Here is a 19,175-nt window from a genome sequence, read left to right on the forward strand (position 1 = left end):
GCAAGCCTGAGGGTTTTTCTGTTTTCTGATGCTTGTGGTGCAGATCCATGGCTGCCCACAGGGGCTTGGTCAAAGCTTCTTGCTCACCTAAGCAAGTACAATCCATTGGCAGGATCTTGACTTCACCAGCCTGATTCTCAGAGCTGTTACCTCTCTGTTTTCTGGGTAACAGGGGCTGGATTGCAATCTGAGTTAGGATGAACAAAGACATGCCCAGTCCAAAACGTAGGGACCAGAGCTGTGGAGAGGCTTCCCTGGCTTACAGGGTGGTGGCAACGAAGGGAAGGTGAAGATTGCTGTTATCCTGCAGTGCTTTCAGGCCTCTGAGCTGTCTGGACTTATTTGGGATTTATCCTGGCAGAAGCTAGGTAAAGTCCATGGAGTTATCCTAATTTCAGTGAGGGCAGAGTAAGTCCTATCCCAATAGATGTATATTAGAAGACTGGATTAGAGCAGCATAAATAGGTCATGCAGATATCCATATCCTTTTAATACAGTAGAAATATTATAAAACCAAGGTTACATGTTATCTAATTAAATAAGATACTAAGACATAGAAAATAAAACAAATGTTTAAACATTAGCAGCTATGCAAAAATGAGTGCTACATAGGAAAAATATAACTATTTCAGTCATTAAAGTAAATAAAAATCAGATTCCTACTACTTTTCCCATATTAAAGAGCAAACATCAAGCTTCTACTACTTTTCCCATATTAAAGAGCAGTATACCTTTCTGGACAAAGAGAAAGACTATTACACATGGGTACCCTTCTGCTTAAATAGTGCAAATAGACATTTGTGATGTCACTTTTAATCCTTAAAAATGTCTGTATGAGTTCAAAACAAGCGTGGCACATACTATATAGGATTTTTCTGATGCGCTTTTACTTCTTCCTTTACGCCCTGCTTGTCACTGTGTTACTGGAAGAGGATATCTTTCCAGCACAGTCTGTCTGCATCTACAATCACACTGTGCAAGTCAGCACAGTATGAGCACTACCAGCAGCATTTTAAAAAAGAAATACGAGCATTATAAAGCAAATGAATGTCCAGGGCTTTCATCTTTTTGTACTGCATTAGTCAATGTTTCAGTTGGTAAGAAACAACAATAAAAAACATTCTGTAAAATGTCACTGGAATGCCTTGAGCCAAATCCTTGGCCCCGTTGCATGCAGGCATCATAAGGTTTGAGGGTTTCCCTGGTGTCGGGTGGAGGTGGAGAAAGTAGAGTCCTGTTTTGGGAGTGCTGTTTTTCTCCAGCAGGCTACATCAAATATAGAGACATCTCAGTGATTATTACCAGTCAGAACAAATTCAAGCAGCTCTGAGGATGAGAGAGGGCTCTTTTTACCCTTAGACTCCAGGAATGTGAATATGTTTCAGTAAAGGAGAATTTCAAGCAGCTAGAGAAACTGAGACTGCACAGTGAGGTGAACCCCAATCCCCGAGAGCAGCAAAACAGCTTGGATTTCCCATGGCCACACTGCTCGGCTGTCATGCAACCATGTGGCTATAGCAGCTTTATCTCCAAGCATGTGCTCCACAATGTGCACCATCCCAGAGGGTCTGTGAAGTGTCTCAGCCTTCTCTGTGTGACAGCACGTGGGGAACCCCTTAGAGCTGGGCTCAGAGTCCAGAGAAAGGTGAAAGGGAAGGGACAGAATCTCTTCCTTCATCATAATGTAAAAAAACAAAAAAGCTATATCTAGGCAATTTTCAAGGTACTTTTAAAAAATATAAGTCTCTGATCACTGGCAGGATGCATGACTCTCCATCCATCTTCTTAGGTCAGATGTTGTATGAGAACATTGCCTGGTTAAATTCAAAGTATTCTCATGCAGCCACAGCCATTGGGAATAATACCAGTAAACAAACACAGTCCACTCAGCCCTTCTGTCCTGGAAAGACATGTTGCACTAATGCTTGCACAAGAGCTGCAGAGAAAGACAACATCTTGCATTTTACAGTTTATAGGAAGAGATGAGACTTTGTTTTTCATTGATTTTGTTTTGTTTTCCTAGCTAAACATTGATAGTACATGAAATATTTAAGATCTTTAACATATAGCACTAGCAGAAGTACCTGTGAATCCTAAAATTGTCTCTGGGACAGATCTTTACCAACAGCAAAAAGAAGTGGCATGTAGGCTTTTGCTTTGTTTCAATCTCTCTCTCTCTCAAAAAAGAAAAAATTAGTCTGAGGAAACATCTTCCTAAATCAGTCCATGTGCCCTTTTTCCTGGTGGCTCAGCAAACTCCCTTTGAGGTGATCGAGCTCTTGAATACCCAGGTGAATAATGCTGGATAGCAACTCTAATTTATTAGCATTTTGCAAACTCATGGGCTTTCACTGACTGCAGAGGAATTACTTTTGACCTACCACTGTTTGAAAGAGATTGGATTCTATGTAACTTGAATTTGTTGCTGTATTTCTTGCTTGGGCATTAATAAGAGCTTAACTCTGCAACCAAGAGGTTAACAGAAGAGTTCATTAACTTTTATGAGACATGCTGTGATCCTCACCTAGGATTGCAGTGTCATTGCTATGGATTAATCAGATCTGAAGATAAAAGTCAAGTTGAATTAAATTTAATTTCTGCTGCAATGGAGATTGTTGCCAGCATACTGAGAGATGATGTTAGGCCACTTATCATGTGGGAGAACCCTCTTCCTTGCAGGTGTGGTGTTGCACTGTGAACAGGGTATGTTGTGGAGGTGAGAACTCAGAGGATGCAGGAAAACAAAACAGAAAACTTCAATGTCCTGCCTGTGTTAGAGAAAAAATGTATGCTGTTATTCCTGTGAGATTTACTGAATTTTATAGAAGCTGGACATTGTGACATAGGCTTCCTCATTGTTTGGTGACCTCATTTCACTGGTAGGCACCATCTGGGATATGGTGTCACCATTTAGGGACTCTGGTCCAGGCTGGCCAGAGGGATCCAGGAGAGGAGCGGAGGAAAGGTTGAAACCATCATCACACAGGGGCACCCTGTTGCTGTGGCACACCTCATATGTGTTAGAACTGCAGTTTCCTTCGGTGACTGCAAATTGATTGGTGCCCAGGAGTCTGTGCAGGGCTTCAGCTGGCCAGATTCCTCCGTAAGTCACAGACAGGTTTAGGTTGCTTTTGTCTGTCATTGCAAGGTTCATCTTCAGGTCTGATCCACTCCTAAATTTTTCTGTAAGGTTCGTCTCTAGAGCAGTTGATGGCTGCAGAAAATTTTCCAGTTCAGCTTTGGCTCGAATGCCATCCACTTTATGGATATGAACATAACCAAAACTCTCTGGGTTAAAGCTTATATCAAAATTCTGCATGGCAAAGAAACAGCATGGTCAGTTAACGGTGGGTATTAGCTGAAGAGAAAAGGTACTTTGATAACTCATTTGATATTAGAAAGGTATTTATTATTTCTTTAACTCTGAAAGTAAACCTTAGCAGACTGAACAATTGGTTAGCAGAGAATAAATTATCACGTTGTTAAAAATCCTTTGCCATATTAGTCTGAACCTATTCAGTGGCTTCCTGCAGACAGTGCCACTGGAGAGCATTTTATGTGCTACACAATGTGGTGGGAGCTGGTGTTTCAGAGACTTTTCTGAGACACGCATCTATTGCATGCCTGCTATTTTGCAGGAATGAGTGTAACAACCCAGGCGGTTCCTTTCAGTTTTACCTTCCTAATTTAGCAGTGAGGGAAGTAAAAGATTGCCATGACTTCCGGAAACATTAGGAATCCTTGAACTGGGGAGCATGTGGGATGGTAGAGTCATCTTAGACCTCTTATTAAATTAAGAACATGCTAATAATGTATCAACTGGAGAGAACAGCACTGATGAGTTTTTTAGTGAAAAAATACACTAGACACATAGTTAAGGCAACGGGTTAATCCCACACCTTACAGTTTGTAACATTATCCATCTGGCTTTTATCTGGCAGAACAGATCTTATACTGTATGGTGTATGAGCAATTCTGCTGGCTGTGTAAGGGTACATGGGCATCACCAGTGATATTTGCAAAGGGTCCCCGTCCAGCCCCACGATCACATAGAATCACTGAAGCAGCTTTGTTGGAAAGGACCTCTGGAGTCCAACTGGTTCAACCTTCTGCCAGAGGCAGGACCTGGATTGGGTTATCCAGAGCCCTATCAAGCCAAGACTTGAACATTTCCAGCAATGGAGAACCTAACTCTTCTCTAGGAAACCTACATTGTTTTTATTGTTGTCATGGAAAACGACTTTTTTCTTATATCCGGATGAAGTTTGCCCTGAAGAAACATGTACCTGTTGCCTCTGGTCCTGTCACCATGCAGCCTTGCAGCAAGAGCACCTCCACCATCTGTCTACCTACACTTTAGGTATTGGAAGGCTGTGATTGGTAGTCCCCACCCCAAGCTTCCTCTTTCCTGTAAACTAATTCAGTTCCTTCAATCTTTCTTCATATATCAAATTCTCCAGCCCTCTGTAGTTACAGTGCACAGGTCAAAGATCAGGCACTAGTTTAATTATCTGTTATTTCCATACCCCTGACTAGCATCTGCCTGGGCAAATGTGGGCTCTCTTCAGAGAAATGTAGAAGTAATTTCTGAAGGATGTCCCAGTTCATGCAGCAAATGCACGTACTGTCTCTCATAAGTGTTTTCTTCCGAATAGTCTATATGCAGGTGAAAACAACAGTGGAAGTACATACATTTTTTGGCTTCTTACATAGTTGCTCCAGTGTTTTTTTATGATCAGGAAGGTTTGGCCATACAGCAGGCTTGATCCTGAAAAGAGAAACAGTAGACAAAAAGTAGACAAAAACAGCAGTAAAAGAGGGACATGTCAACATGTCAGAGGTTCATACTGTACCCTTTGTACTAATTCTCACAAAGCCTTAGGGCTGGCTTGCATTACCCAGAATAATCAGAGAAGTCTCAGAATAGAACAAAGACAGGAGAAGAGGCGTTATAAAGGTCACTGAGTAGTCATTGTTCTTTTGAGTGCACAAATTGTCACAGTTAAAGGAAGACACTTCACCAAGTACTTGAAAAGCAACAAATCATGCTGGCAAAGACCTCATTTGCATCTAGCTGTGTTAACGGGGTTTTGCATGCTGAAACCAATTTTTGCAAGTGAAAAAAGATGCTGTGGTTAAAGTGCAAATTTGCTGATATTTGGTTCTGCATGTTTATATAAGTTAAAAAAACTGCATATTGTTCTACTCCTTGGCCAGCTATCTGTGTTTCAGATATCTGTATTGTGGCCTTGTTCCACAGGTCTCATTTTTACTGCCTAAATTAACAAAGTTCTTGTTTTGTGCTGCTAGAAACACTCAGCTATGATGCATCTAGAGAATATTGCCTGACTGATATTCAATGTTGCAGTGATATAAATATAGCTATAGATGTATATAAATATATATTCTATTTTATATGTGTGTCTGTACATGTGGATATATATACATACATATATAAATCCCTCTTCTTTTTAAAAGGGAAGTCTCTGGGTTCAGAAAGTCTCACCATCTAAAAGCCTGTTTTTCAGCAGTTTTACATAAATAGACCTACCAAAGTTAGAGAACTACAGGTGCTCAACAACAGTAAAAAGAAAGACCTAGAAATCTCAAGCTACATCTATACTTGCAAATAAAACAGCACCAGGGAGCATTCCCTGGCAGATAACTCCAGTGTATAAAATTATTAATTATTAAAATTATTCCTGGCATGGTTTGACTGGGGCCAACCAGCACATTTCCAGCAATCCCTGTGTGTAATTCAGGAGTTAGTACAGCTCAGATGTTATCCCCAAAACGCAGCTTGCATGCAGCTACCTCTCTGGATGGCAGTAGAGCTGGATGTCATGGACAGGCTGCTCTAAATTTCACTGAACAGCCCAAGGTTTTCTGCCTTGGGAAAGGTTCATCTCATATGGTTAAACTTGGGACTTTTTCACTTCACATTCTGGTTTCACCAGATTATCTACATATCTGTCCAATTTCTTAAATTTGTCAACTATCTTCTATACAAGCATATATAGCCACATATTTAAAATATATATTTACAGCTATCTATCTACTGCTGTGTAGTCAATATATGAAAAAAAAAACCAATGCAGACAAAAGACTGCCTGTGTAATGAATGTATCTCCAGTCCCACTTCTGCCGTGACTGCTTTGGTGGGGGATGTAGAGCCTGGTTTTGCCACGTGACTGGCTGGAGGGTGGGCTGGTGACTGACACTATCAAGCCCTTGTTGCAGAGCTCTGCCCTGCTGCTTCTTAAGGCGCTGCAGAGCAAACACTCTGCTGACTCAGCCTATGAAAGGGAAAGAGGCAGTCTCCTTGGTATACCATTTCCACACCTCTTGAGACTTCACTAAAACCCACAGGTGGCTTTCTTTTCTGCATCTTGCTTGAAGTTTTTGAGTCAAATTTTCCTCCAGTGAGACACCAACTCTGTGTTTCATGGTGACTTCAGCTCCCCAAAGGTGTTGGTGTTTCAAGCCCAAGACTGAAGTCTGCTCAAAGTGGCAGGTCATCTTCTGCCTTCCAACACCCTCTCTTATTCTGCCCGCTTCTACTCTTTGTCTGCCTTTGGCTTGAGATAGAGGTCCAGAGATGGAAGGAGAATGGTTCACAAGTATAACAGGGAAAGCAATAAGAATGTCAGAACAGGATTGTCTTCCAACACTTTTTCTGATACAAAGAGACTTAGATTACCTGTTTTCCCAAAAAGTTATGACCAGGACAATCATGACAATGGACAGCATGAATCCCAGGATGGAGAGTATTACCACAACCATGCTGTTATCTAAAGGAAAACAAAGTAGATCAGCCAATGCATGTAGATGTCTCACTGTTAAGCCACAGTAACAGTAATGTCTCTTCAGACAATAAATTAGGAATTAATGCCAAGCATTGCACTTGCCTATCATTGGACTGGTGCAGTGGTGCATTTCCTCTGCATCCCTGAAGGAGGAAAGAGGTAGGCTGCCAGAGCATCAACACTTGGCTGAGCTCCAAGCATGCATAAAGCAGCACTGAAGTGACATGTAATGTTGAGGTGCCCCTGGGGACTGAAGGGACCCAAAGGACCAGAAGGGTTATTCATGTTTGCAAGTGCAATAATAAGGTTTTATCTTGTATTGTATGTGTGACTGAAGTGCCATGTTCGCACATAGAAGCAGGGCACTGAAATGGGTCATGTTTTACCACCCTATGTGCCCTACCTAAATTGCTCAATGCAAGCTGTTCCTTCTCCCTGCACACCAGCAGAGAGCAAGTCAGTCTTCACCTCCCTTTGCACCCCACACATGCCTTACAGCATCTGATCTTATCATCCCTGAGTGAGATTTAACTTCATATGGAGACTCAGGCCCAGACCAGAGTGATACAGCCACTTTCTGAGTCATCTCCTCTCGGGTGCCTGATGCCTGTGAGGGCTGACTCTCCTGTGGCCGTGGGCTCTTCCCTCCCCATGCTCTCATCACCACTGCCACCAGGGCTGGCCAGCTAGCCAAGGACCCCTAGCTCTGCTCTCTTCCAGGTGGACCAAAGTGATTTCTGCCCTTACAGCTCTCTGTGGAGTGCTGCTCCCTTGCAGTCCTGAAGCTCTTGGAAGTGCTCCATTCACTCCACATGCCTTTAAAATAATCTCCGTTGGGCTTTGAACGTACTTTCACCTCATACGATGCATCATTTTCGAGGTTTTTTCCCAGTAATTTTATCTGAAGGTATGGTGTCTCTATTGCCTAAACACACACAAAAAAATCCAATTATTTTTCTATAAGACAGGACAAGTGTCTTTGAGTTTCAGCAAAATATGTGTGATCAGGTTCATCCCTGCAGTACTGTGTTGTTTGCTGTGTGGTGATTATACTGGTGGTCATCATGACATCAGTCTAGTTTAACAGACAGGTAGTCCAGACAGTATCAAGAACAGAGACTAATGCCAGGTAAAAGCTGTTTGGAAAACAGCTATAAGTATTAACTGTGCTTTGCTACTGTTGACAGTGCAGTGGGAAGCGTATGCTTCTCTGGGAAGGTTCAGAAGGGAGAGTGGAAAGTATACATTTGTGTGGCATAAAATGACAACTTCTGAAAGAGCAGCTGCAGGAAAGAAGCTGAAATCCCACAGTGCAGCTCTTTATTTCAATGTATTTTGTTGCCTGAATCCTTTTCTTTCTCTAGTTACAGTTCTCCTGGGTTCCCTCTGTAAAAAGCAGGTATAGTCCATGGTTTCAAACATCCCCCATCTGGACTAGTGTTTGCACGGCTGATCGTGTGACAGGGGACACAGAGGTCCCAGCAGCTGGGCAGTCCAAACCAGATTCAGTTCACAGGCAGCGGCAGCCCAAAACATGGTCCAAGAGTGGGAGAGCTGCAGGGCTACACCCAAAGCCTGGAGAGGCTCAGGGAAAAAGGGACACAAAGAAACTGTTGTGAATACGAAAGGGTCATACGATTTACTGACTGATAAGCACAGAAAATAAGAGCAAAACCACCATAGCAAAGAGCAAGCCACTCAGACACTTCGGATGGTTCATTATGTTATGTCTTCTCTTCCCACTGCAAAGCCCAAAAGAATGAAACTTCGTTAGCCCAGAGAAGTGTCTAACAGACATAGATGCTGTTGGTCTGGAATTGTTTTGACTGATGAAATTTCCAAATGCCAAATATTACATCTTTCCAAATTTTCAGCTGGAGAATTGTAGAAATGCAGATTTGAGGGGTTTTACATGATACCGGTATTTCTGATAATGTTTAATTTCAGAAATTAATGAAAACTCACTAATATATCATCACTTACCTTCCAAGTACCTCCTTCTTTCTGATAAGCTATTTGGTGTATTAATTTGTCCTTTAAGTATTTCTTCCATGAATGTGGTGTGCTATAATGAATAAGATATTCATTTGCCTCCTTTTGGTATGTGATGTTTATATCAAATGGTACTTCAGGCTTAACTGAAAATGATAACAAACCAGGATATAACAGGAATAGAATAATATTACTACAAAATAAACAGGTTTTGAAAAGTAAAAAAAAAATTCCACTTCAAGTTACATCCCCTGCATGGTGACCTATCTTGGGCAAGGGCTAGCCTGATTTGGGCCAGCCTCATGCTGAGCCCCAGTTCATCCTTACACCTTGGTCCTGAGAGGGGCTTGGTTTTGACCTGCTGAAGCAGCAGTGTGACCAGCAGAGATGGCGCTTCCTGGGGATGTGACATTTAGTCTTGGAAAACAATTCCTGAGCATGTCCATCCCTGCAGTAGCACTGCTTGAAGACCTAAAATTCAGTCCCTCTAGCCAGTGCTCTGAGATGGAGACCCCATGGCAAAACCCATTCCTGCTCTGGGAGGAAGGCACTGGGGAGAAATCCCAGTACAGCTACAGTTGCTGGTAGCCATCAGGGTGGTGGGACAGAGGAAGGGATAAAGTATGATACTGTTAGTTATAGCAGAGGGACCTGTGGTTCCAGGCCTTTTTACGAACCCACGGCTGACCTGGTCTGCAGGAGACTGTGTCAGATGACCATCTGTAGATGTACATCATGTCCAAAATTCAGCCCTTGGGACTCTCCCCAAGCTGTGCCTGAGCTGGATGTCTGCAGGGATCTGTGTCTATGCCATTGAGGCTTCTTGAATGAGTCATGTAAAGTGCATCAGTTCTCACGGGAACAGAGAACCCACACCTCCCTCCTCTCAGGAAAATGCATATAGCCAGAAAACATGCACACTCTTGCAACCCCCAAATACTTAATTCATCCCTGCAGAAACCACAGTTTCTAGAAGAGAGACCACCAGAGATGGTCCAGGCTGGCCCATAAACTAAGAGGTAGTGTAAGATTATTACAAAACTATTGGACTGAGGCAGATATGTTTTGTAAGAGAGGGATGCTGCAGCACCTATTGCCAAAGAAAGGCAAAGCAAGGTGGTACCAGAGCAGAACAGAGCTGCCCTACACGGGCTTCTCTGCAGCCTTTGAATGAGACCAGCTCCTAAGAGGGACAAGTCCTAAGTAACCCCTCTTCCCCTGAGTTCCTTATTTCTTCACTCAGGCAGGTCCCCAACATGGCTTTGACAAACCCATTCATGGGATCTCAGTGTCCCTTCTGTGCTGCAGGATGCCTCAGCACCTCGTTCAGACAACAGGCTCCACCAAGAAGCAAGGTGTGAAAAAGTGAGATCTTGCAATCTTGCTGTCCCTGTGCTACTGAGCTCACACTAGACTAGATGGTCAGTCCTGACACTGTGCAGTCCCTAGTAAGAGATGAACAAAATGCTCCTGCTTGACAGTTCATCATCAACAGCTGCTTCGCCCATGTGCATGACTTGGTATATACCAGGGTCTCGGCAGAGTGTTGCAATAAACCAGAATTCAGCTGCACATTTTGAATGGAGGTTAACCATGTTTGGCTTTGAAGCAAGTGAAACACCACATTCTGTCAACACCCCAATCTAGACTACGTGTGCCCTGCCAGGACACTCTTTTATACTGCCTCTATTTCACCAAGACTGACACTTCGGCATTGCACTGGGGTATTTTTTTCCCCAGTAATCCCTATATATTATAAATATCAAAAATGTTGTGTCTTACCAATGTCAGTTACAACCAGACTCCTACAGACCCTTCTCTTTGTCTCAGAATCCATGCAAATATCTTTATTTGAGAGTATATCAGTGAATTGTAAGAAATAGGCATCTTCCTGTTTCTCCATATTGAAACACACGTAATTGCCATCTTCCTTGGTACTGTTGATGAAAGTGACACGACATTAATTTCTTCTTGGTCGTACTATAACATAGTAAGGGATGAATCCTTGTTGCTCATTTCACATTAAATGAAATGAAACTCCATGTGAAATAAGAAAAAATGCCATGCAAATAAGGAGTTTAAAAGGTTGATAGTGTTTTTCCTCATGGTCTTTGGACACAGTAATCAAGTGGTGAGAATCACAGTAAGAGTCCTGGAGCTCTCCAAGAAAAAAATGCAATTATTAAATTGTAGATGTATGTGTTAGAAACCTTTGTATCTTTAAAAATGTTCTTACTGCTGCCACCTTTAAACACAGGCCAATAGATCTGGATGTTCACTGAAGATTAAGAGAAATGTTTTATTGACTGAAGTGGTAGCAAATACAGGGTCAACAGTCAGCCAGGACATGAAGGATTCATACAGCACATTTTCAGAGGTGGAAATATATCTGTTTGTTTCTCCACCTGTGTGACTCCTGTGTTTGAGAACTGTCATAAAATTTCAGTCAAAATCCAGAATAAATCCCATGAAAATAGAAAAATCCTAATAAACTAGGTGGAAAAATTTAAGTAGTGATTAGAATAACAAGATTAAAAAAAATCCACTTTTGCTGGCTGCTGCGAAACTTTCAGTTTCAGTAAAAACAGGCAAAGGGAAAAGCGGAAGTATGCTAAAGACACAAAATCTGAGCTTCTTCAACTAAGTGTATCAGTTAAGAAAAATGTGGAAAAGAATTCCAAGGCCTTGATGAGAAGTGGAGATGACCAATGTGTTTGGTAACTGTTGGGTTTTTGTATACTCATTCTAATGTGGTGTTTGCATGTCTGTGTATGCAAAGACAATTGCTTAATTTTTGTCTTGATCTAGATAAAGGCATTTTCCCTGCAGTGGAAAATCATCCTTCTTGCCAAAGAATTTTCTGTGGAAAGGATCTGCCTCTTCAAAAACATTTTTACTTTTCACTTAATAAAAGCTATGTTTGGAGTCTTTTTAAATATCATTTAATTTAAAGGAAAAATTATCTCAGTTCATGCTGGGCTACCATCTGTAATTACAGGTGTTTCAGAACAGCAGAGGCAAGATCAGGACTATTTGAGATGTTATAATGCCCTTTACAGACTCTTCCAGCTGATATTTTTTCTTATTAGGGAGTTATGTTTTATTTCAGTAAATTCTTCTTTGCTCAATGTAGTATTCAAACTTGGTAAAACACTGTGAAGCAGAATTTTGTCTAGCTATGTAGCTCCTGTTTCCCAGCATATGGCAACATGACTCACTGGTACTTAGCATTTCTCTTCCCAGAAGTTTACTAAAGGATGGGCTGACAGCACTTACCACAGGGCCAGGGTATAGTTAGTGTTGTGAGGAGGCAGCTCAGTAAAATTGCAGGTCAGGCTGCTGTAGGAATCCTTAAATTCCAGCTGGCTGAAGCAGTCAATGTCAAAGTTGTCTGGTTCATCATCTACAAAAGTCCCTAAGGAGAGATCCGTAGGATGTTACTGAAGCAAACCTGAGTGTATTTGATTTGCAGCTCCATTGTACAGGAGGTTGTTTCCTTACATGGTTGCCTCAAAGGAAGAGGATCAACCCACCTGTTTTGTAAGAAGCAAAGAAAGCTTGTTCAAAATGAAATTAAAAACCACGTGCACCTTTCAAGGTCTCTATGTCTGAATGCCAGTGAAGCCCACCCACTTACCACACATGAAGGTACATTCTGCATCATCAGTCTGTGAACTATAAAAACACATAGTGTCGCAGGTGGTTTGGCCAGATGAGACCCCCTATGTCTGTTCTTTTCTATTAATCATGGACAAAGAGTGTTGCTGATGTCAACCTGGAAATCTCTGCGAAAAAGTCCCAGTGTCAAGTGCAAACCAGAGAAAATGTATTGTCCGCTCTGCAGATTAATTCTTCCTAAATTTGAGCCAGGGACAGGGGAATTCTCATTTTAAAAGTTACAGATAAACTTTACACCAAGATAAAGCAGGACCTACTCCATCTGAAAATCATCTCAAAACTTTCTCAAACAGGTCTTTCTACTAGAAACCACAAAATGCTGCTATCCTTGGGCATGAGGACCAGAGCAAGACATGTTCATGATGCCTATTGAAAAGCAGAATATTCAAGTCAAAGTCCAAAACACTCTTGAAAATAAATGGAACAGAAACATGCACTGGGGAATATAGTCCACACAGTTACTGCCAGAGGTGTCCGGGTCTGCTGCTCAAGGCTAACATCTGCTCAAGAGCAAGGGCTAGATTCAACAGGAGTTATTTGTATAGGAATTTCAGCTCAGGGCAGCCTGAAAGTACGTCAAACACCTTGTATCTCCAAAGCGTCAGACCCACAGTTGAGAATGCATGCTTGGCAGTTGCTATTGCTGCACCTGCATCAAGACCAGCCATGTTGCAGACAGATGAGAGTGCCCAAGCAGCATCCTCCTGCTCCTGCTCTACCCCTGCCTGTGCTGTGAAGGTCTGGCCTGTCACCAGGTTCCTGAGAAGACTGGAAAATTATATGGGTGGTTTTAGGAAAGCAAGAGTATTTTGGTGTCATGAGGCAATTAAGCCCCATTTTGATTGTACTGCAAAATTTTCTGAAATGTCACAAATTTGGGCTCAGGAGGGAAAGCTCAGACTTTCTGCCACAATGAGTGGCTTCCTGCAAATTTGCTTCGATGACTAATAAAACAACCACGATTTGAGTAAAAGCGTATGTCTCAAGTCCTACACTTGGCAGGTATGAGGTCAGTGAAGCAAAAACTGATGTTTCTGAGAGGCGTCCTCACCAGTGGAAACTGTCAGTTCAGCCTCATTTCATGAAATCTCACCCACTGTAGCCAAGCAGACACGGAAAAGGGTTATTGCCATGACCCCTTGAGTGGATCCTCAGGGCAGGAATGCCTCTATCTTCTTTTGCAGGTGGTTAGGGGTAGCTGTAATGATACATAACCCTCTTTTCCGTATCCAGGGACTATTCCTGATCCCCTGCTTGGTCCTCTCCTACTCACTCCTCAGCTGTACCCTTGACATGCAAGACACCTGCCACAGTAAGACCTTGGCTGCTCCAGGAACATCAGTGACTCACACTCACAAACAGTGTGGGGAAATGTCCATGGAAACATTTCCAATAGAAAATCCTCCCAGAGAAAATGATGGTCATCTTTGCTGTCACCCAGGTGAATTGGATTACTGAGGGGTAACCAGCTACTTAGATACTGTGATTCATAGTCCTGCTGGTGATGTCCTATGATCCCTGGACAATCCTGCCAGAGGACAGGGAGACCCAGACCTTGTCTGGCATGGAACATATCTGAAGATGCAAAATGGTCATGGTTTGACAGCAGGGAGAAAGCAGGGGAGAGTATTTTTATTGCTTTAAAATGTAATTAAAAAGCATCACCCCACAGGGTCACTATCAGCAGTGCTTTCTCCTGACCTTGGAGTTGAGGTGTATCTGGAGTCAGGTTTTGAGTAAGAGAAGAAATTCAGAAGTCAGTCAGGAAGGCAAAGAAAAATGCAAAAGCAGTGTGGGCAGGGGTTAGGAATGAGGCTGCTGCCACCAGCACCCATGGTGGGTAGCAGGAGGGACTGGAGTATCTGATGCTGCACTAATCCAGAACCCAGAGATAGATCTATCCCCCAAGATAAGATTTAGTGGCCATTTGCCACCATGGGCAACCAGTGCTAAGAAGAAATTACTGGTCTTCCCTTCTCACCACAGCTCTGAGGGGGTCTGTCCCAAGAGGACCTCAGGTCTCCCTGAAGGACAACAAAAAAAAAATGTTTCACAGAAAGAGTGGTTAGACCGTGGAATAGGCTGCCCAGGGAGGTGATGGAGTCACCATCCCTGGATGTGTTTAAGGGTCGCTTAGATGAGATGCTGGGGGATATGGTGTAGGGGAGAACTTTGTAGAGTAGGGCTGATGGTTGGACTCGATGATCCCAAGGGTCTTTTCCAACCTGAATGATTCTGGGATTCTATGAAATGCAGTGTCTTCCACCAGTGCTGATGCTTTGAGGGGATAACATGTTCAGTACAGACACAGACGAAGCAGGTGCTTTACAAAGCTGCTCTATTTGACCATCACATTCAAGAGAGACACAGAGATCAGTGCAACTTTAGAACAAGTCTTGCAGCAGTTTCACACAGGTGAGAGTCTTGACCAACACAGTCCTGATCCATCTGTGCAGACATACACGTACAGAAATGTATATTATATAAAGATACATATTCATGGGTAAAAGTGTGTGCATATAGATATATATATATTCAAAATTCAGGGGATAACAAGTAAGTTGAAATGAATCTGCATAAAATGGAAGCCCCCCCATATTTTATATAGATAGCTACACCCAAAGCTCACATGCTCAAATATGTCAAATTTTATGTCTCTCTGACTTTACTTGCGACTACCAGGAGACTGGTTTATTTACATTCATAGCTACCTCAAGACAACTTTAAAACTTATGAATTAGGATGACTGATCTTACTTTATATAAGAGAGAGAGGCTGCTCGGTCTGCTCTGTATATGCAAAGTACATATACCAGACTTTGCATAAACAGACAAAACTGATAATCATCGTATTAATAAATGGCATATCTGAAAAAATCTTTCAGCTGTCTGCTACTGCTTTGCTGACAAGTAACAGATATTTTATTAATTATCTATCAGGTTGAACTGCAAAATGACAAGAAAGAAAAAGGTTTTATCTTTTAGCTCAAACAGCCATTTAATATTCAATAAGTGTAGTGTACATTTGGTGCCTCCTGGAAGAAAGGTTGATTTCACCTCTTTGACACTGAACTTTCACATTGTGATTACATGGTTCCTTATGCATGGAAATAATATGCTAATCATAGAATATATGATAATTAAATCTCATCAATGGTATTCAGTAAGCAATTTAAAGCGCTTTTCTGGTATGGCTCCTCTATGGACTGACAGCAATTTTTTTGTCTGACATAACTTACACTTCTTCCCGAAACCTCAGAACTACCTTGTACAAATGTGTTTGCTATGTAAATGGTTTTGATGACTCCAACATGACTCGCACAACTAAGGACTCTTTACACAATGAAAAGTTTACAAGATTATCATTTTTTCCTTGAGAAGCTCAGACCAGGAAGAGCCCTGGCTCTGCTGAAAACAAGGCAGGGTTTGAGATGGGGTGATTCTAGCGGGAGAAAAACAGCTATGGCAGGTCCTTCCTATTGTCTCAGGTTTGGACTACACCCAGCAGGATGGTTCAGATCACAGCAGGAATCTCAGGAGCCTTTACCAAGAGAGGAGAGTTAGCAGAGACAATGGACATGCTTTAGCTTTAAACTCTGAAGCCACTGGGATTAACAACAGCATGTGAAACTAAAGGAACTGCTAAGCACCTGCAGGATCAGTGACCGAATTTCCAGTGTCAATGAAGTGACTGTCTCCATGGCCAGAGTAATGCAAAATCTCTAGTGCTGATCTGGTTCAGGCAGAACTCATTTTAATCACAACAGTTTTGATGTGGGTTGCACAAACCATACAAGTCTGGGTTAGGAGGACGATTGAAAACAGCTGTCCTGCCCATGAGACCCCGCAGCCTACTGCCTCCTGCTGCCCCTGCCCGTACCCTTCTGCGCCTCATGATTGCCCCTTCTTAGCTCTGCTTGTAGCTCTCTTAGGGATTTTGGGGATCTCCATAAACTCTCTCAGGCTGGGGGACAGCTCTTGGAAGACAGTCTGCTGCTCAGAAAAGAGGAGGAGATTGAAGGCAAGTGCTGCAATGATCTTTTCCCTCCTCTGCCCATAAGAAGGGGTGAGATCATGTGGCACTCTGCCAGAGGCAGGGTGAGTTGGAAAGGCAAAGACTGAAAGCCAAACATCTATCACAGGTGATTTTACCCTGGATTGTTTAATTTGTTGGCCAAACCCAGGAAACTCATGAAGAAATCATGAAAGCTGCTAATTGCTCAGTGAGGATTATCTGAATCTGTTTGTCTTTAAGTCTAAACAAATTATAGTTTACTGGAAGTTAATGACGAAACAAAGAAAGGTCTGGTCATATCTGCTTCTGGGAAGCCCTTAAGATTTCAGTGACACCAGTGATAAATCACTAGCATTGACCATTCACCACTGTAGCTGCTTGCCAAAGCTGAATCTAAACAGTGTATAAATAAAAGACAAATTGAAAAACCAAGGTTGTTAGATGCAGTTCTGAGCCACTCCCTGTTTTCTTCTAACTAAAATCTTATCACGCATATTCTATCTATGTATATATGTATATATGTGTACGTACATATGTATGTTATAATATATGGCACACAGGGGAAAACGAGATTCCCTGTCAGATAGCGTAGGAACACAGCCATTATCTTCCTAAAAACCAAAAACTCTTTTGCTCCCAAACAATGGAGCCCTAAAACTACCATTAACTGAGTAGCTCATGTCCTTCAGGCACAATGCAACAAGCTCTGTTACTGATGTTGGTTTAGTATTAGAAAAGTAAGAGTTTAACAAATCTGTGACTGAATCTGTAAATCCAATTTCTCATATTCCTTTTGACAGAAAGGACAGTAGTCTGAAGCAGTGGTTTTATTGCTGTTCTTTATGTTTTGATTTATGATTTTGATGCTGCTAAATAATTTTCACTTGTCCAAATGAGATAATGAAATCTGCAGTAAGCCTAAATTTAAACTGTTGAATTAATTTATAATTATTTGCTGAGTAAGGGATGAATGCTTTTAGTGATGGGCTGTGAGAACACCCTGGCTGAGTTGCTGCTTCAGTCGTATTACAAGGGAGACTGGGACTATCCCACAGATATACCTGATACAATTACTTAAAGAAAAAGAGAAAAAGCTTGGCTTTTGAAATGGAACAGTTTGGACCAGGTTTGAGGTACATCAAAACATTTTCTTTGGAGAAAACTGCCCAGAACAAGAGAAGCCAGAACATCACCCCTCTCTGATGGCAGCTCAGAGTGACCATGGACTGCAGAAGAGTGAAGCAGTTCCTCACTCCCAGGCATAACTCCTCATGGACACTAGCTACAAGAGAGGATTAACAGGTCTGATCTTGCATGCCCTCTGCATACAGCTACAGTCTCCTTCATTTCATATGAATTTGGACATTACGAGGACAGCAGACTTGGGAATTAAATTAAAGCTCCAGATCTGCCTCAGGTACTGGCACTAAAAGAAAGAGACTGGAGGCTAAAACACTAAGTCATTTAACCCAGCAGTTGCATTTTGGAGCACTTAACTCAGGTTTTTCAAGATCATACATGAGTGGAAAGATGAAGATGAAATGACTCACCATCACCATCTGCTGAGGTGCAACCACTTTCCCCAAAAGTGGTGCGAAGAAACAAGACGAAAATGCTCAGTACTGTACTCATCTGTGTCATCTTGAGCATGCTGCATGTGTGCAGTACGTGTGTGTGTGAAACCCGCGCTCGCTTACTTTATACTAGACGCAGAACAAACCCATTGCCTGATAAAGAGACCGCAGGCAAGGGGAAATGTAAACATGCCGACAAGGATGACTAGTGGCAGAGAGCAGGAAGCCAGCATGAAGATATTAACAGAGCTTTTACTTTGAAACATGCTACCCACTTCAAAACTAAGGACCTTCTAGATCAGGCTTATTGACTCATTAGGGCAAATCTGGTCAAGTTCAGTGCACTGAGACCATGTTTCATGGACAGTGCTCCTGGCTTGGCTAGTGGGATTTTTGATGCTGATTTCCCTGAGAGCATGGTTTAGTTCTCTTATCCACTTTCCTCTCAATGGATGTACACAGGTCCAAGGGAAAAAATCTTCCAGCTGTGAAACACTAAGTGTGATTGCTGTTATTTATTCTTTAAGAGTTGGCATCAAAAGGAGTGTGGCTAGCAGGTCAACAGAGGTGATTCTCCCCCTCTGCTCTGGTGAGACCTCATCTGGAGTACTCTATTGAGCTCTGGAGTCCTCAGCACAGGAAAGAAATGGATCTGTTGGATCAAGTCCAGAGGAGGCCACAAAAATGATCAGAGGGATGGAACACCTCTCCTATGAGCAGAGGCTGAGAGAATTGGGGCTGTTCAGCCTGGAGAAGAGAAGGCTCCAGGGAGACCTTATTGTGGCACTTGTAAGAAAGATGAAGAGAGACATTCCACCAGGGCCTGCAGTGACAGGGCAAGGCGCAACAGTTTTAAACTGAAAGAGGGTAGATTTAGATTGGTCACAGGAAAGAAATTTTTTTTATGAGAGTGGTGAAACTGTGGAACAGGTTGCCCAGAGAAATTGGGGATGCCCCATCACTGGAAATGTTCAAGGACAGGTTGGATGGAGCTTTGAGCAACCTGATCTAGTGAAAAATGTTCCTGTGCACAGCAGGGTGGGTTGGACTAAATGATCTTCAAAGGTCCCTTCCAACCCAAACCATTCTGTGATTCTGTGAAGTCCCACAT

At 42.3% G+C, this 19,175-nt stretch overlaps 1 protein-coding gene across 2 annotated transcripts; it reads right to left on the minus strand.

Moving 5' to 3' along the window:
• Positions 1-463: 463 nt before the first annotated feature.
• Positions 464-18,172, minus strand: IL7R (interleukin 7 receptor). 2 transcript variants are annotated; one of them, XM_074856292.1, is made up of 8 exons: positions 18,041-18,172; positions 12,075-12,213; positions 10,581-10,735; positions 8,790-8,944; positions 7,554-7,731; positions 6,701-6,791; positions 4,693-4,768; positions 464-3,313 (listed from the first exon to the last, which is right to left on the minus strand). In XM_074856292.1, exons 1-8 carry the CDS (start codon positions 18,138-18,140, stop codon positions 2,810-2,812), a joined length of 1,398 nt encoding a protein of 465 aa, XP_074712393.1. In that variant the 5' UTR covers positions 18,141-18,172; the 3' UTR covers positions 464-2,809. The 2 variants fall into 2 exon arrangements, with proteins under 2 accessions (XP_074712393.1, XP_074712394.1); XM_074856293.1 differs by having other exon boundaries at positions 12,075-12,331; positions 18,041-18,127.
• Positions 18,173-19,175: the final 1,003 nt, after the last annotated feature.

The sequence above is a fragment of the Strix uralensis genome, chromosome Z, assembly GCF_047716275.1.
Source record: "Strix uralensis isolate ZFMK-TIS-50842 chromosome Z, bStrUra1, whole genome shotgun sequence".
Taxonomy (NCBI): Eukaryota; Metazoa; Chordata; class Aves; order Strigiformes; family Strigidae; genus Strix; species Strix uralensis.